General features: G+C 41.6%; 1 protein-coding gene across 1 annotated transcript; it reads right to left on the bottom strand.

Annotated features, from left to right (window-relative positions):
- Positions 1-492: 492 nt before the first annotated feature.
- Positions 493-19,445, bottom strand: aco1 (aconitase 1, soluble; the record flags this gene model as incomplete). The annotated part of the gene is made up of 20 exons (XM_079215621.1): positions 493-698; positions 790-975; positions 1,902-2,024; positions 2,238-2,385; positions 2,596-2,738; positions 3,298-3,402; positions 3,496-3,620; positions 8,158-8,314; positions 8,538-8,622; positions 12,320-12,455; positions 12,785-12,944; positions 13,189-13,305; positions 14,043-14,143; positions 14,298-14,469; positions 14,649-14,788; positions 17,232-17,415; positions 17,488-17,557; positions 17,722-17,859; positions 19,089-19,257; positions 19,337-19,445. 20 exons carry the CDS (start codon positions 19,443-19,445, stop codon positions 582-584), a joined length of 2,685 nt encoding a protein of 894 aa, XP_079071747.1. The 3' UTR covers positions 493-581.
- Between the last annotated feature and the right edge of the window lie 704 nt (positions 19,446-20,149).

Raw genomic sequence — 20,149 nt, 5'->3', positions numbered from 1 at the left:
AACACTCATGGTGAAACTTCCTACCAAAACAATGTTGACAGTTCCTGTGGGGGATAGACTTGATCACCTTCTGAAGTATCAGTACATAGTATTGAACGTCGCACTGGACCAGATCTTATCGGTTAGTACTATACAAAGTAACGCATGTTTAAACGCAGCACTACAGAGTAGCAACTCACGCTTTCAGAACTGATGAAAACCACAAACACGAAGATAAGACTCGTCTTCGCTCTCTGAAACCCGGACAGAACCCTTCATCCCCTCAGAGAGCAGCTGAGGCTGAGCTGACTCTCAAAATCAACGTCATATTCATTTGTATATCTTGAATATATATATATATATATATTTATTTATATTAATTTCTCCCAGGTCTAAAAACTAAAAGAAGTAGCAGCATTTTCAGAAAAGAGAACATGGTGGTGACTGTTGTGTTGTTTGGCTTCATCAGCTCTTTACACCAAACATGGACAATGATTGGTTTATTTTTTGCGATGCTATTCTTCTGTCAACCGACCCCTGAACTCACATGTTGGACTGTGGCTGACAAGTAGAAAATGACTGGTGTTGCTGCACATAGCGTGTTAGTTTTCGGACATCTTGCGGATCATGTAGTTGAGGATGCCCCCGTGGTGGAAATACGCCAGCTCCACGTCGGTGTCAAATCTCATCCTCACCTGGAAGGTTTTCCCCGTGTCAAGCTGCGAAGGCAGAGATGGACAGCATCATGCATCACATCCCCTCAAAAGTGCAGTTATGTTTCTGTTGTACAGGAAAGGGTCTCTAACAAACCTTGACATCCACTACCATCCTGGGCGTGAGCTGCTCGGGCATGAGGATGGTGTAGCGCTCTCGGCCGGTCAGTCCCAGGCTGTCCGCAGTGTCTCCTGCTAGATACTCCAGAGGAATCACTCCCATCCCCACCAGGTTACTGCGGTGGATCCGCTCATAGCTCTCTGCCACCACTGCCTTAATGCCCTAAAAACACAAGCACAGAGTTCATTCTTGACCCTTTGAAACACTTTTTCACTCATCACATGATCACAGTTGCATACTTAACAGTCACGTGACGATAACTAAGCCAGCCCCATGACAACTGCATTTACTCCTATTCTCTCAAAAGGTCCCTTGACTGGCAAATTGTCCCCCCAGTATGAAATACAGCTATATTCAGGGTTTCTTCCAGTTCTTTTTTTTACACAACATAGAATGCAGTTGTTTCACGATCATAACTAAACTATGAAAGCATAATGGAAAACCAGAAGGGACAAACAGCCGGATCATTATTTATTATTTATTTATGCAGTATGTGACAATATTCCAGATGATATAATTATTCAAATTAATCCTGCATCAGACCAGTGGCATAAAATGGAATGATTGATTCATCAATGAAAAAATATATTCATTTATGGAATTGAAGTTGTTGTTGCAGTAGTGACAGTGTTTGCTCCAGGTGTGACGCTGCTGATGGAAACAGCTTCCTGCAGCACAATCCACTCACAAGCATTCCATGTTTAGGTCACGGACAGCACACCACACACACATTCACAGTAACAGCACTGCCGATAGCACTCAAAAGAAATGATGCAAGACTGTTGTGAAACTAATTTTAAGACATTTTAATAACTTTTGACTTTTTAACAATGCTGTCAGAAACTCCCACCCACTATTTTAATCTCAGTGATGATTATTTATCTCCATGGTAACAAGTTTTCTAACTGACTGAATTCAAATTGCATCCAATGAGATGTGTATCAACGCTCGGGAAAAAGATAAGTTGACCGTATGTTGTTGGGGTTCTTTATCAAAGAACAAAATCCATCATTCAAGTCTCACTTCCTATCATTTACAACATATGAATATTCATTTTCTTCCACAGATTACAAAAACATGATACTCACCAGGAGGAAGGGGCCCTTGGCTGCCCAGTCTCTGGAGCTGCCCGAGCCGTACTCCTTCCCTGCTAGAACCAGCAGAGGGACGCCGGACTGCTGGTATCTCTCTGCAGCATCAAACACATCCAGCTGGACAAACAGGGACAAATATGCAAGTGTTAGTCCAAATGTAATAGTCCATCTCGCCTCCACGATGTGAGGCCACATAAAGCTTAAGCACAAGCAGCATGTAGAAGTTTCCCTGCATGTTACACTGAGACCGTTGACGTAAAGATACAAAGATGACATCTACATGACAATCGTTAGAGGTTATATATATATAGTGAGGTGTTTCATGCTGACCGTCTCTCCGGTTGGCAGGTGAATGGTTTGTGGCGCCTGCTTGTTCATGAACTTGTTAAAGAGGCGGATGTTGGCAAATGTCCCTCTGGCCATGACGGCGTCGTTACCTCGTCGTGAGCCATAGGAGTTGTAGTCCCGAGGGCTCAAACTGTCAAAGCACAAACATGGTGAAGCAGAGAGCTTTTATGGATAGGCACAACACAATTGATCTCAGGCAGGACATTAAACCAACTGAAGTGAGCGTTTCAATCTTAAATCGGGGCATATTTAAAGTCTGACGTCCCTGCAGACTCACAGGACTCCTACAAATTAACCGAGAGAGAAAAGTCACATGTCGGTCTGCTGTGTGGTCGCTCACCCTCTGTTGGTGAGGTAGCGTGCTGCAGGGCTGCTCCTGGCGATGTTCCCTGCAGGGGAAATGTGGTCGGTGGTGACCGAGTCTCCCAGGTTCAGCAGCACATAGGCGTCATGGATGGACTTGGGTGGCTGCAGCTTCCTAGTCTGAATAAAGAGCACATGACGCAGCACACAGTAAAGCCATTGCCAAAAACAATAATAGTTGTAGTAGTGTCTCATCAAGTTTGGTATATTTATAGTGTATTATAATATATCTTCATCTATCTTCTAGTGTTGATATTAATATTTACAGTTCCTGTGAAACGCTTTAATAACCTGCTGCTGTAACACAATCATTTCCCAATTTGGGATCAATAAAGTACAACCATCCATCTATCAGTAACAGCAGAGGTATGGAAGTCCGGGGGCGGCCAACAGCCCTTACCAGCTCATTAGAAAGAGCATAAGAACATATTTTACATTTCCTGGTTTCCACACTTTTGGTCCACTGTAGAAAAGGAGTTAATTGGAATAAACAAAAATGTTTCGGAGTTTTCATTTTCATTGCCATTCCGGCACTAGTTTAAAAAATGTTATGCTCTCGGTCATCATGAGCACATTAAAGGAAAATAACATTTCTAGTATTTCAATAATTGCAGCTTTGGACTTAAGTAATTATGGTAGTTGCGTGAGTTTGGGAAGAGGTTTTAATGTGTATATTTACCAAACCATCGAAGAATGGTGGGGACTTGATGTAGGTCGATTTGGGGTCCCAGGTATACAGCTTGTCAGTTGGAGCAACCAGAGAGTTCCAACGTTCATTTACTTTCTGCAACAACACAACAGTCAGATTCATGGCAACCACACATCTACATTACACTGCAGCGATGCTTGGCTGCCAACCGACTAAAGGTTACACTACCTCAATCTTCTCATAGACTTCTTTGAACATTGATGGGATGACAAACGTCCTCTCCACAGCCTGGATCTCATCCCGTGTGGGCCAGATGTCCCTCAGGAAAATCTCTTTGCCTTCAGAGTTAATGGCTACAGAGGAGACAGGACAAGAGTGAAACCACATTTGTTTTTCAAAGACAAATATGAGCGCAAAAAGAATGAAATCACACCTGAAAAGTTCTTATCAAATGTAATTTCCAACCATAAAAATTACAAAAAAAAATAAAAAAAAGAGTTAAGGCAGCCTCTCTTCAGGCCTGATAAATAGGATACAACTTGATGTATGGGTCTGCAGCTCATCCAAGCAAGTCTATGAGACCAGTAGACCAGAAGTACACGGTAAACCAATTCCTACTGTGTGAGAAGCTGGTATGATACACATCTCAGTAATGCAAACCAAGCAGCTGAGAGAAGAAACCTGCATGGCCTTCAGACCATTGACAAACCTTTGCTGCCAGGAAATCTCAAACTCTGGAGTGTACAGTCTGGTTTGCTCCCACGGTTGTCGTGGCCACTGGCTGTACATGAGGTCTCCATCACTGCCAGGATCTCGAACAAAAACCTAATCTATCCACTTTGCTGAACAGCGAACATCCAATACATCTTCTCTTCCTACAAAAACAACCATGAGTCAGGGAGGATACACACGAGCTGGCCACAGATGCCAAACAAAGTGGGTGGAAAGAGCAGATTCTGCCAGTGGAGGTTGGCTTCAGAGGATTCATGGCTGCATCCACAGAAACTTTCACAGGCAGCCATGGATGAAGAGGACCTCAGCTGGGCCTCAAGAATCCAAATCCGAAACCGTTTATTTGCCAGGAATGTTTACACAAACAAGGACATGAGACGTTAGACGAGACAAACAACAATCAACGACGACAACAGTGCAATGGGTATTAAATTAAGCATAAGATAAAGTGCTCAGACAAACAGATAACGTTAATGTAAGTGTATGTTAAGTGACATGAGTGTTTAAATATGAAGTGTGCAGGGGAGTGACCGGTAAGAATAAAGAAAAGAAAGAAAAATAGTCCTGGGGGTGACAGAGACAGTCAGTGGGGGACCCGGGCTCTGTTGATGAGCCCGACTGCTGACGGGAAAAAACTGTTGGTGTGGCGTGAGGTCTTGGTCCTGATGGACCTCAACCTCCTGCCAGAGGGGAGGGACTCAAACAGTTTGTGTCCAGGGTGAGAGGGGTCAGCTACGATCTTTCTTGCTCGCTTCAGAGTCCTGGAAGCGAACAAGTCCTGGAGGGACGGCAGATTGCAGCCAATCACCACCTCAGCAGAGCAGATGATGCGCTGCAGCCTGCCCTTGGCATTGGCTGCAGCATGCCAGACGGTGATGGAGGAGCAGATGATGGACTCAACGATGGCAGTGTAGAATTGCACCATCATTTTCTTTGGCAGGTTGAATTTCTTCAGCTGCCTCAGGAAGAACATCCTCTGCTGGGCCTTCTTTGTGATGGAGTTTTTTGGGCTGTTGTTAAGCCCTGAACCATACAGTTTGAAAAACTCGGGGACCGCTCAAGGAGGCATTTTTGGGGAATCTGGGTATATCATGCTGGATGTTCATAGTAATGATCAAAATATGGTATAAACGTTTTTTTTTTTTAAATATATATTTTTCCCGCAAAGAAATTCTGAAAAAAAATCATATAAAATAACACAAGTGTTATAACTCATTTGGGGTTCCTACGACTACTAGAACACGGGGGGGAAGAGATGCAGAGCCCCATGGGGGTCTGTCGAGCTTAAAAGGTTTGAATACCAATTGACTGGTCATGGTCAATGGTGTTGAATGCAGCACAAAGCTCACTAGAAGGTCATTAGTAATTGTCACCAGTGCTGTCTCAGTGCTATGATGCTTTCTAAATCCTGACTGAAAGTCCTCAAATAAACTATTGTTATGTAGAAAGTCACACAGTTGGTTTGCGACTACTTTCTCCAGTATCTTAGAGAGGAAGGGAAGGTTAGAGATAGGTCTGTAGTTAGTCAACACCTTTAAACATGTGCCTTGAAGAAAGCGCTCCTGGGAGATGTAGGGAGCTCACCTGCAGGCATACACACCTGTAGACAGTGTTTGTGTAATTACTCTTACTGCCAGAGGGGGAAACAAACCTTAAAACGCAAAATTCAATAATGAATGAAAAACTAGTGTATTGCACGCTTTTATTTTAAAGTAATGTTATCAGAACAATATAACAGGCACTCACGGAGCAACAGCAAGTTAACAACAGTATATAAATCTGTTTTCTTTTTTTCTGAACACGTACCAGAAGAAACATTTGTCTTTTATCAGGGAACAACAAACACAGTCTGTTCAGTAGTAAGGGTCCCTGTTAGAGGGACAAGCAACTCCTTCTTTGTCCATGTTGAGTTTGTTGCTGTTCTAATTCAGCAGCACTTCCTGGACTGTGTTTGAAGGCCCACAACTGTTCTTACTGTAAGTAACTCAATGTAGTCTAAAGTTAGAAACGGTTTGTCGATCAACTTTGTTGCATGTTTTTTTTCCTGTCGTGAGCAAAATGTATCTGGTTTCCTGTTTTGAGATAAGGTGCTTTTATTTTGAAGGCGAAAAACAGAGTTGAAACGGAAGTTGCATAGTGCGCCGTTTAACGGCTAAAGCTACGGTCTTTACGGTCAATTTTGAATGGAACGGTATTAGCACTCCCCCGAAGAGGCACAAGTTCTTACGTTGGTTTTGGAATAAATAAAACACATTTAAAAACCATCAAAGTGCAAGACCATCTGTCGGAGGGGTACGCTACAAACTGTAACTCTGAGATAACTGTGGTTACAGCAATGTCCAGTAGTCTCAGTGAGAGCAACAGTTGGTGCACGTTGTAACGTAGTCCGCTCCGTTTCATACAACTTGTGTATTCTCCTGACGACGGCGCGTCTTGAGGGATGCTCATACGCGCCGTCATTCGTTGCAGTTCTAAGGACGCTGGTTGGCTGCATCAGTGCTGTGTAACGCCTTAAGGTACGTCAGGCTCTTAGTACTCCAGTGATAAGACAATTACAGTTTGCAGTGATTACAAATAGCTTTGCTTTGGGAGAGATTTAAAATGAAAATGTCCATTTAAAAGTGCAGTACCTGTGCGTGCCAGTGTTAAGCCCCTCCTAATGCGGCTGTTAATGCATGATAAAATCATTGTCGATGTTAATGGATTGCTACGTTAACGCATTTATAATGCATTAACTTGGCCAGCCCTAGTCAAAATAGATGCAGCAGATACAGGGTTATCTATCTTATTACATGCATCCTTCTTCCTCGACAAAACCTGGCATTACCCACCATGCAATTCAGACTAGGGCTGCACGATTATGGCCAAAATCATAATCACGATTATTTTGATCAATATTGCGATCACGATTATTCATTAATTTTAGGCACAACATCTTTTTAATGCGCTTTCACGTTTAAATGAACAAGAAAACTGCTTCCACTTCCATTGTTGTGCTACATTCTGGCTAATATACAAATATTTGCATCAGACTGGTCCTTATCACAGTGCATCTCGTAGAAGGAAAGTATAAATAAAATAGTATCAACACTTTTTACCCATAATTTAATCAACAGAGCACTGTTTTCACTTCCATGTTGTGCTACATTCCAGCTAATGTACACGTCTTTGCATCAAAATAAAACTTATACGGTTCTTATTCACCTAAAGCAAAATATAAATAAAATGTTTAAAAATAAAGGGCTAACTAAAAAGAAATATGCCATCAGGTCAGTCGTAGTTGCAAAATACTCGACATCCCTTTGTATTTCCCCCCCGACGTGTTTCATACAGTGCAGGTAATGCCTGTTTGGAGAAATAATTGCGCGAGGGGATCATGTATCTCTTGTCTAGTGTCTGAAGCCTTCAATGCTCACAGTATTTATTGGACACATGTCTTTGGCCAGATGAAATGTGATTGCATCCGTTATTTAAGTGTGTCTTTGGGAGATGGATGGATACGCTGTCGCGCTATGCAGGGTCGCTGTTATGGTTTCTGGGTTGACGTTGGACATGGACGGAGATTCAGTGAGGTAACGTTAGCTTTAGCCTGAATGCATTCGTCGTACTGTGGTTTGTGGTGATGTTTCAGGTGGTTGAACAAGTTAGCTGTATTGCTATGCGGCACAGACACAACTCTAACGCACTCTGTGCACATGATTTGTTCTTGGTTAACATCACTTGCCCTAAATCACAAAAACTTCTAGACAACGGCTCGCCTTCTGCTCCTGACATTTGATTTACCTTTCACACGACACCGTGACACTCTGCTCTCTGTTCTGTTGTCTGTCTCCCTACTCTTCTACTGATACGACTGCAGACAGAACTTTTTTTTTAGGCTGGCGCTGCGGTGCGCGCGCATGACACCTCCCATCTCGTTCTCCCCTGGTGGTTGGCTGACTGTTAGTTGAGGAAGTGCTTGATTTGATATGTAGCAGAGCACGCATTTCAAACGCCAATATCGCTGACGATCATGCTCATTTAATTGTGGCAGCCAAAATAGTGATCGCGATTAAAATTTGATTAATTGTGCAGCCCTAATGCAGAATGTGCTTAACCGCTGAAACGACGTTTGTTTTCTCACGACGTAGTAGTTACTCTCAAAACACAACGACTCACCAATGGGTTCGCTCTCAAAGTCGATCCTCACAGTGCCGGCAATTGCGTAGGCGATGACGAGCGGTGGGGAAGCCAGGTAGTTCGCTCTGGTGTTGGGGTGGACCCTCCCTTCAAAGTTTCTGTTTCCTGAAAGGACTCCTGCAGCAACCAGATCTCCCTGGAACACAAATCAATGTAATCAACCTCCAAATGATGTAAGTACCACCACATGGTAGAAACTCCTTTATGTAATCGTATTAGTGTTTATCTACGGAGGTAGAATAAAGTAACAGCAAGAGAAAACAAAGAAAGAGAAAAAGAAGACATATGAGGAAGGAAAAGAGCTACTGTGCTTGGAACGTTACATGTACAGATGGGATGTGGAAACAGCCTCTTGGTACCTGTGTCACGGCCTCCACCACCGGCTCAGGGAGCGGCCCACTGTTTCCTATACAGGTCATGCAGCCGTAGCCAACGACCTCAAAGCTAACAGGAGAGACAAAAGGATTGTTTACAAGGTGAGCACGTTATCTTCTCAGAGCTTCATTCTAACGTCAGTTCACCGTGCCAAAAATCCCATGACCCCCATGGATGAGGCCTGTTGTGTCACACTTGTGTCACTGGCTTACTGGATTTTAACATGTCCCTCAAAAACAACAGAGCTGTGAATTCTGTGGTCAGTTAAAGCCTCTACTAATTAAATGATAAATAGTGACAACTCAACTGGGTTTTATCACGATCTTTGATTGAATAATTGCATACAAATGCAACATTAAAGACACTCCAGCAATTGTCGCCAAATGCTTCAAAATGAAACAACTATTTCGAGCACAATTTCTTCATTTCAGTGCCTTCAGAGAGCATTTTATCTCCCCCTCACTACTCAAACACTCTTCAATGTGTCTGTGTGCATTCGGCCACTGAAGCACATGTTGTAAATCAGAGAGCAGGACTGCCATATTGGATTGACAGATACTTTATACAAATGAAGTTAATCACATCAAGGCAAAAATCCTAAATTGGATCTCTAGAGTGTCTCAATTGAATTTCCAGAAGATGTAATATATCATATGATACATATATAGAAAGTGTGACGTCCATCCTTACTAGGGTTGGGTACCGAGAACCGGTGCGAATATGGCACCGGTTCCAACACGTGTGGTACCTACCGGACCGAAAAGCAACGCAGATTTCGGTGCTTCCTTCCGGTGCCTGAGCCGATTCAAATACTTTTTTTTCTACACTACTCTGTAATGTTGCACGGTATATAAAAAGGTAGCGCCGTACCCGCACGTTAAAAAAAAAAGATAGGATTTTGATGTATCGATACTATTAAAATAGCGCGGATCAGAGCGCACTCCTCCGCTCTCTGTTGACCGCCTGCATGCAGAGCGGGGCTCGGGGCTCCCAGCGCTCACACAGAGATCGCTGCAGACACGAGCACGAGCTTTTGAACGTCTGTCCTCAGCTTTCTGGAACAAATCTCTCCAGTTGATATTAATGATGACGTGTAGTCCAGTAAAGCAGCAGTTTGTAGAATCCAACAGTGTCTGACTTCTGTTGCACACGGTCCAATCAGGCCACCTGATGGTAGTGTCTGTTCTTTTTTTTAAATATATATTGTTTATAGTTTGAAGTTAAAAGGTTCAAAGCTGCAATTTGAAGACAAGTGTTTGGTATGTATTTATTTATATTTATAGTATACTTTAAAAGGTTAATATATTGTTTAATTTGAAGAAACATAAAAAAGTATCGGTTCAGGCACCGGTATCGTTTTAAAAGTATCGGTTTAGCACCGGTATCGGGAAAATCCCAAACGATACCCATCCCTAATCCTTACAGTGCAGTTATGCAACATATATTGTTGTTTAAACCTGACCAACATGGTATTGCTGAGGCTGACCCCAATGTTAGATATTGAGGTTTCTAATCCCTTCAATTTTGATATCAAACCAAGATATGAGTGGAGCATTTTACTGCAAACTTATTTTTTATATAACAATGACTTATTTGCTGACATCTAAAAAATAGTTGTCTCAATCAGCAGATGTTTGTTTGCTTAATTGTCCAGAAGAACTTTAGTCACATGATAACGGCGGAGATATAGATATCTATCTATCTATCTATCTATCTATCTATCTATCTATCAGTGTGTATATATATATATATATATATATATATATATATATATACACATATACACACTGATAGATAGATCTATCTATCTATCAGTGTGTATATACATACATATATATATATATATACATACATATATATACATATACACACTGATAGATAGATAGATCTATCTATCTATCAGTGTGTATATGTATATATATATATATATATATATATATATATATATATATATATATATATATATATATATATATACATACATATATATACATATACATATACACACTGATAGATAGATAGATAGATAGATAGATAGATAGATAGATAGATAGATAGATAGATAGATAGATAGATTTATGACCTAGATCGAACAGGGCAAACTTTGGGATGTCACTTTTTCAAGGAATCTGTTTCAAATGACTTGAAGTGGCCTGATTTGTTGGACTTCCACATACTGCTTTGGTGTTGAGACTGTTCACTCAGTGTTCTCCATTTTTGGAGCATACAACAGAACATTAGTAGTTTATCTTACTTGTACTGTTGGTCAATAGGACATGATAGGTCAAGTGAACCTGTGAATGTTTAGAGTGCCCTCTCCTGGATCACAAGGCAAAGTAGAGAATGCATTTCCTGCCGAAAATGGGATTATGAAAGCTGAAATCTTAAACTGCTGAAAACAGCTGAATATAGCTGAAAATAACTGAAAATACAGAAAAGGGACACAACCTGCTGAAAAGTGTTGAAGCCCAAAAGCATTGAACTGAACTGCTAAAATTCCTTAAATGTAAATGTAAAATTGGAAAAGTTGGAAGCAAAAAAAAATTACTATCCAGGAAAAGAGTAAGAGAGAAGGAGAAAGAGAACGAGAAAGACAGACAGAAGAGAGAGATTGAGAGAAAGAGAAACAGAAGAGAGAGAGAAAGACATACAGAAGAGGGAGAGAAAGAGTGGTAAAGAAAGAGAGAGGAAGAAAGAGAGATTAAGAGAGGTAGAAAGAGAAACAGAAGAGAGAAAGAAAGACAGACAGAAGAGGGAGAGAGAGAAGGAAGGAAAGAAAGAGAGGGAAAGAGACAAACCGACGTCCTTTGCGTATGTGTGTGCCTGTCTCTGTGTCTGTCTGTCTGTGTGTCTGTCTGTCTGTCTGTCTGTCTGTGTGTGCATGTGTGTCTGTGTGAAAAAATGTATGGTGCCAACATCAAAAGTTGCCATAGTGATAACTTCAAAGGGACTACAGTTCCATCTAAAAATCAGATATTTGCTCCTATTGCTTCAATATCATTTATTGAGAAGGGATGACTTGATAAACAGATAATGTGAACGGTGGGTCTGTAGTGTAAAAAAAAGTCTTAACATGGGGCTCCATGGAGCAGAGAGGTGGACTTCCTCTCACGTTCAGGCGGCTTCAGACAAATGTGTGAATCTGTGGATTCATCGACCTACGTCTACGACAAAACAAAATATTTCCTACGTTTCGATCTATAAATGACGCCTGAAGAGTGATAATTGTGGAATGAAGTGCCAAAATAAAAATATTTTTTTCGCAAGAGTCTGAAGCTGCTCCGTGCTTTAGTGATGAAATCACGTGCGCTGAGCTGCGCCATACACACCCATTGTAAAGTCAGAAACAGTATGAAAAAAGCATAAAACATAAAAGGGTGAGTAGCAAAAAATTGTAAATACCAATTATACAGTGATACTTGAAGGTTTTGTCAGCATTTAAAAGTTGAAATGGTGTCTGTAGCTGGAAGTATGCAAAACGTGTAAGCTTTTAAACCTGAAGAGGATTTGAAGATTTTCTCCATAGGATTCCATTAAAAAATAAGTAATAAAAAGCTTAATAATTCAAAAACTGCTGAAGCATTCCAATGAATTACTTCAAACAGTAGTAACTTTTAGACTGAAGATGTTGAATACAAAAATGTCATTACAGTTTGAATACCAACAACCTGCAAACAAAATGATTTTTGGATAAAAAATAAATAAAAAAAAACCTAGAAAGTGGACCTTAAGACAATTGACTGAATGGAGACTTTGAGCAGCTCACCCCAGCTGAGAGAGGTAGTCCATAACCCCGCTCTCCTTTAGGTAGTAGGTGACCACTCCACTGCCGGGCGACAGGCTGGTCTTTATGTATGGTTTCACACGCAGGCCACACTCGATTGCTTTCTTTGCAAGGAGCCCTGAAGGAAGAGAATTTATAAGATAAAATAAGATAATCCTTTATTAGTCCCGCAGTGGGGAAATTGCAGGATTACAGCAGCATTGCACACAAGAGACACAAAGTAATATAAATAAACAGTAAAAACAGTAAATAAGAAAAATAATCCACAACAGCAATATTATATATACACACAGTATCTTTAATTAATAATGAATTAATAATGAATTAATTATATTAATGAATATATTATCTTTAATAACCATGTCAAATACGAGTCAGGAGTTCATACACCCCGTCCCCCTGAATGATATTGCTGAAATCCCCTTAAGTAAAGTTCTGCACACCCACCTGCTCCAAGCATGACGGATGGGTTGCTCGTGTTGGTGCAGCTGGTGATGGCAGCGATGACCACGGAGCCGTGGCTTAATGAATACTCTGTTCCGTTGAACTGGAAGGGGACCACAGCGCTGTGACGCTCTGGAGCCATCTGGAAACCCTTGAAACCTTGCTAAAAATGTCACAGAGCAACATGAAATGAGTTCCTTCGTGGAGTCAAACAAGGCAGTGTTGCTTGAATCGTTTTGAAACTCAACAAACTTCAATGTTCGTAACAATGCCAAACTATCCTTTTCAGGATACTTTACTGTACTATGATACTTTCAGATAATTTATTTGTATTAAAAATTTAAAAAAAAGAAGCAACAAAGAACAAGAGAGTCGAATATTTAATATTTATCCAGAAAGGTACCTACTTTTGATCCCAGGCAGGCTTCAAAGTCTGTCTTCATGTCGGACACTGCGATTCTGTCCTGAGGTCTTTTGGGGCCACTGCAGCAGGGGACCACTGTAGTCAGATCCAGCTCCACGACCTGAGCGAGGTAGAGACAGGACGTACTGGTTGAGCTGGATGAGCTGGTGGTATTTTCACATTTCTCTCCCTCACTGTGCTATGCCATAAGTCTCTGTCATCATTTGGCAATTCATACATTTCTGCTTATAGAAAAGTAAATGCCGTAAAGTGTTGCCTTTACGGCATTTTCAATTTCATTTTTATTTTATTAATGGTTGTTTATTTCAAGACATAGTTACTGGCAATATGCTTTTCCTGTTCTGACACTACTTCGGGATGGGACTTCTATTGAAATGGTGTCCGGTTTCACTACTTCCGGTTGAGTAACATTTGACAGTGGACCGCATGCTCCAGAATCCGCTTGCATCCACTGGGAAGCAAGTGGATGTATAAATATGCAATGTATATTTACTACTGTGAAATGTTATGTCAAGAATGTAGACTGAATGTTTGTATTGTCTTTGTTTGCAGTTTTCACCAGCATGATGGAGGGAAAAGAGTGACAGTAAATGGGTGAAACTTACTACGACTCTGTCTTCATTGATTGAGTTTAACTCTGTGTTTAGTCCAGAGTTTCAACACCCTGCACAAAAACACTACATACAGTTGAAACTGTCTCATCTTTAACAAAGTCATTTAGGCATTTATCAACACTATTTGACCTTTTAAAAAGCCATTGTTAGTCAACCTTTCTTTTATGGGCTCAACAATCTCAGAGTATAACTTCAAAATGCAGAGATATATGTAGAGACTGACCTGAGTAAAATCTGGATCCTCAGAGACATTGTTGTAGTCTCTAAACATGCCCACTGCCTTCAGGTACTTTGTAATGTACGCCTGCTTTTCTGCATCTCGCCCTGAATACAAACAAAATGGAAACAAACCTTGGAAACGTTTCTTGTCATGAATCAGAGAGATGAATACGTCCTATGGTTTTAATGTTGACTCAAACGCGTAGCTGGGGACGTCACGTTGTCACCGTGCACCGTATCTCCACAGGTCCACACTCACCGGTCTGCTCAAGGTACTGAATGCTGACATCATCCACGGGGAAGAAGGCCGCCGTGGCTCCGTACTCCGGACACATGTTGGCGATGGTGGCTCTGTCAGCGATGGACAGCTGAGCAACGCCTGGGCCAAAGAACTCCACAAACTTCCCCACGACACCGACCTGACGGAGGTGCTGAGAGGAAAATGTCAGATTGTGATGATGAACACAACAAGTGTAGACATCTTGTGAATGCTGCCAGAGATCTTACCCCAAAAGAATCAAACGCATCTCTGCGTACTTCTTATTTAACACTTTACTTTGATTATTACATTGTTAAAAAGGTTCAAGCGTGTAAAAAAGATTGGGACTACCTTAGTAACTGTAAGGACAATATCTGTAGAGGTGATGAACTTGTCTGGGGTCCCGGACAGCTTGTATCCCACGACCTCAGGGAGCACCATGCTTATTGGCTGACCCAGCATAACAGCTTCTGCCTCGATCCCGCCCACACCTGAGGGTTTGATGACGAATCTTATAAAGAACTTTATGATCAGTGAACAATTCCAGTGCGGCTTTTGGTTATTGTCACACCATCGTAGAATCGTGGCTGTATCTGGAGCTGGTCCTGCCTCTTTCCCAGCTCCTTCTGTTTATCTGGATTGTGGTCCTGCCCAACACCTACTGCTATTATCATTAGTCGCATTGCTGTTAGTATTGCCAATACCCTTACTGCTTCTATTATCATTATTATTCTATTACATCCACTACTGTTGTTATTTTTGGTAGTTGTAACTTTTTCATCATGCCTACTACTCATTATATGGACAATGTATTTGTTTATTAGTCATATTCATTGAATGTGTTGAAACTCTGTTATGTTGTTCATTCTGTACACATGACATCTATTGTACTTCTGTCCAACCTGATAGAGGGACCCCCCCTCTGCTGCTCCTCTGATATATTGTCAAGTAGAGTTGGGATCCCAGAAGACCCGTCCTGAGTGAAAGGCGTATATACTGGACTATAATATCTGGCCAAGGAACACAGAGCGCAGATAACTAATAAGTACAACCTAAAAGTTGATTTTGCACTTGTGTAGTATGATTTAATACCCATAAGGTAATGTGTGATGTTATTTATGCGCGTGTGTGAGGGGGGGGGTTAACTTGTTGTGCAGACGATTGAGCACAGAGTGCGCTTTGGGAAGGGGAATCGTTGTGGCTAAGTAAAGCCTCTAACGTCATGAGGTTTGGAACCCGCTATCAGTTGTTTATACACTGCAGGGTCGCTCTGCTCTCGTCTGTGCGTGAAGGAGAATCGGCCTTTCAGCTGAAATCCTTAACTTTGCTAAATTAACTCATTGCTAGTACTAAAAAGTAATCAAGTTCCTCTTATTACAACGAAGAGTGTATACTGTTGAAATCAAAACATGTGTGGTCATTGAGCAACTACGAGAATCAGCCTGTCAGCTTGGGTGACCCGCCCGGACCGGACGGATCATTTCCCCCCGACTAACACCACAAAAACACCTCCATCCAGCCTCGGCTCAGCAGGAACTTTATGTCATGACCAAGCGGTAATATAATCAAATGAAGTAGATCATTAAGTTGAGTGTCTGAATGAAGCCGCTTCCAGCGCTCCTTCAGTGGACCAGCAGCAGTTTGATTCAGTAACGGCGGTAATGTGTATGTATGTATGTATGTATGTATGTATGTATGTATGTATGTATGTATGTATGTATGTATATATACACACACACACATATATATAAAAGTGTCATATCAATAGCACCTTTAGAGTGGTGACACGTTCAATACTTATTACGCTCACGTGCACACACACACGACAATAAACAACAGTGCAAGAAATAGAAACATATTACATTTACAATAAAATAAACTGTACAGACAAACAGATAACAATTTTAAATAAGTCTACTGTACTGTAAGTGTATGTGAAAGTGTAATGGGAAAGTGACAAGTGTATTTAAATATGAGGTATGAAGGGATGTGCAGGGGAGTGACCGGTAAAATTTTGTCCTGGCAGAGTCAGTCAGTGGGTCAGTCATTTTTTTTTTTGTGTTTTGAGTTTGCCAAACATAGCATCATAGCATAGTCTGATGGCCAAAAAGCTTTGTCTTCCAAATGAACTTGGACTCTCCCACATGCCTTTGGGCAAATTCTAGGCAAGATTGCATATGAGCTTTTCTTAACAGTGCTTTCTCTTTGCCACTCTCCCAAACCGCTTTGACTGGTGAAGAACCCGGCAACAGTTGCTGTTGTACAGTCTCTCCCGTCTCAGCCACTGAAGCTTGTAACTCCTTCAGAGTGCTCGTTGGATCTGGGTGGCTCCCTCACCAGGCTTCTTCTGGCCGGGTCTCTCAGTTTGTGAGGACAGCCAGCTCGAGGCAGATTTAAACAAGTGCCATACTACTTCCATTTCTTAATGATGGATTTAACTGAACTCCATCCAGTTGGACATATTTTTTTTTACCATCTCCTGATTTATATTTTTCAATGATCTTTTTTTCTGAGTTGCTTGGAGTGTTTGACCAGCTAACCAGCTAGTGTCTTCATGTTGCAATTGTCGCAGGAATACTGACGAAACCAAACACAGGTGTTTTGCACTTGACACACATCAACTGCACTCAGGGGATGTCCATTTCACTATCTGTGACACTGCTGGCATCAACTAGCTGGACATCTGTTGAATTAGGTCAGTCACTTTAAAAGGGGTTGAATATTCATGGAAACACAAATAAGTGTTTCCATGAATATAGTTTATTTACTATATAGTTTTAAATAATCTACATCAGTTTATTAAAATCTGTTCTTCTTCTTCTGTTCTTTTTTTTTGCAAATTCTTGTCAAAAAGGCATATGAATATGTGTCAATACGACCGACACACACACACACACACACACACACACACACACACACACACGAGAGTCTTACCCCAGCCCAGCACTCCCAGTCCATCGATCATGGTGGTGTGGGAGTCGGTGCCCACCAGGCTATCTGGGTAGAAGAACCCATCCTGGTTGAACACCACTCTGGCCAGGTATTCCAGGTTGACCTGGTGAACGATCCCTGAACCAGGAGGGATGATGCGCATGTTCCTGAAGGCTTTTGAGCCCCACTGGGAAGGACAGACAATATGTTTAAGATCTCTCCATAGTTACCTTCACACTGGTTTGTTCACTTTTCACACCTTTAAGAACTGAAATCTCTCTTGGTTGCGGTCAAACTCCAAGTCCTGGTTTTTGTGAAGGCTGTCGGACCTAAAAGGGAAGAGAGAACCGGTGTGTTTACGACGTAGAAAAGGAGACTCATTGTCTTATAGTGATAACGCCGGAGCAAACTGAGATGATGTTCATGTCGTATCTGTATGGAGAATAATAGAGAACATATGACGTGATGGTGACATGGTGGAGAGAGCTCTTACTTCCTGTTAAAGTCCACCTGGATGGAATGATCGATGACAAGGTCGGCGGGGCAAACGGGATTAATCTTCTCTGGGTCACCGCCAAGTTTCATCACCGCATCACGCATGGCAGCAAAGTCCACCACAGCAGGGACCCCACTGCAAGGAGACACACCACCACCACCACCACCATCATCATCATCTACACTTCAATGATTATCACTTAACTTAGAAGTAATCAATATCACAATTAGTACAAGCTTCTTTATCCTCTTATTCATTCTTTGTGTTTAACAATAAAGTGACATGAACGGGTTATGACTATGAGTATGACATGTTCAGGAGTTTATAAGCCTTTGAGGCTTTTGCTTGACACCATGATTCAAGGCAGCACCATTCCATCAAATGGCTGGACAGGATAAGGCTGATGATATTATTTTTGTTTCATAGCCAATGAAAACAAGAAACAACAACAATAGGTTAGTCCATTGCTCAATGGTTTCCACTGAAGATGTAAATCTTTAAAAAGCTCAATCATTCCATAAAACAGCTGGTCACTGTCGTTTTCTCAGAGTGAGTGTGTGTGTGTGTGTGTGTGTGTGTGTGTGTGTGTGTGTGTGTGTGTGTGTGTGTGTGTGTGTGTGAGTGTGTGTGTGTTCATGGCAATGAAGGAACATGTGACCCAGAGCAACAGTGAGGCTCATTGATGTGTTTTAACAACGATGGAGCCCTGTGGCACAGAGTAGGAAGAGAAAACAGACATGATCATAGTTAGTAGCAGATCAATTGATTGGTGGTTTGGCTCTGCTCATATCATTGTAGACATATTTTTTCAAAATGTGAAGCAGTGGAGACCAAGATATCCTGACTTTTAGTCCTTGGTATGGGTCAACCTGCATACACAGCCTATATATCCCATAATGCACCTCAATAAATATTCTTCTTTACTGTTTTTTATTGTTTTCTATTACTGTTTATTTATATTACTTGATTTTATCTTTTATTCACTTGTGAACAATGCTGCTGTAATCCTGTAATTTTCCCACTGCAGGACTAATAAAGGATTATCTTATTTGATCTTAATATATTCTAACCTTAGACACTCTTACTGAAACAACCATGTCTTTCATGCTCAAGTTGCCAGATTTCTGTTATGAATTTGTAGACTTCAAGGGCAAACCTTGATTACCCTGATGACATCCCTCGGACACCGTCAGGCTTTATTTCCCCTTCTCATTAAACAACTGTTTTCACAGGAGTGAATGGAGTTCCCTCTGAAAACACAGTAAACTGCTGTTCAGTACTTACTGTTAAGGGTCTCGTCTGTTGCTAAAAACCTAAGGAGCAACTTGCGGACATTCTAATGCAAATAAATAGTATCCACGTACGTGAAGTCCTGAAGGATAACGCGAGCCGGTCTGAACGGAACCTCCACAGTTTGAGTCTGGGTCTCCTTCCAGTTGAGGATGCTTTCCACATCTGAGCGCTTCACCAGAAACTCATCACAGTTCCTGACCGCGGACTCCAGGAGGACCCGGATTGAGAACGGCAGGCGGTCTGAGGAACAGATGGACAGTGACCTCTCAAACTATGCAATCACCCTGACAACAGGATTCACATCTGCACTTGCTGTTACCATATCGGGGATCTCCAAGTTTGGAAAGATTGTAAAACTGCTGCTTTGGGTCGTTGGGGTCCAGAGGCTCCACTATGTGTTGAAAAGGATGTTTCATAGTCGCAGACATCCTCCTCTGTGTCTCAGGTCAAATCTAAAGCAGGAATAAAAGCAACATAGGACTATTCACGGAGCATAAAGAGGGTCAAATCCAAGGTCATCTGAGCTGTTTCCATGTTCAGTGTGGAAATGGATTAGCCTGAGGGTTAGTAAACTTGTCGCATTTCTTACAAACCTTGCATAACCCACTTAAATCCCTTTAGCAATCGGATTCAACTTTAAACGGAACAATCTTCTTTTTGAGAATTGAGAGCGTTGGTTCTACTCCAAGTAATTTCCTTGAGAGTCTGTGTTAGAGGTGAACTGAGAGAAAGAGACTCTTGACTGAGCTGAACGTCCTGAATGTCCACATATCTGCTGCTTACACGACCAGAGCAAGGGCTGCTGCAAAGTGCAAAGTCAAAGTATGACACTGCCATTACTGTGTGACACAACACACCCAGAGCACGTGTTCAATGGGACAATATTAAATGGTTATATGGAGTGTAATTGGTAAATTAATTGATAAAGACTCCTGCGCAGTATTGAACTTCTATGTTCGGTTATAACCTACATATGTCCATGTGAATGTTCACGTCATTTTGCTGACGTAACCCTCTGACCTCACAGTTCCTCATGTACAATGTGGATTTGGACCCTTTGAGACTGTTATTGTATGGCTATGCTTATTAAGCTGTGAGAATCCCCCTTATTTTGTTATCTTACTAAAGAGTG

This window comes from Taurulus bubalis (assembly GCF_910589615.1).
Source record: "Taurulus bubalis genome assembly, chromosome: 3".
NCBI lineage: Eukaryota > Metazoa > Chordata > Actinopteri > Perciformes > Cottidae > Taurulus > Taurulus bubalis.
Note: the sequence above shows the minus strand (reverse complement) of the source record. Positions and strands in the feature narration are given on the sequence as shown.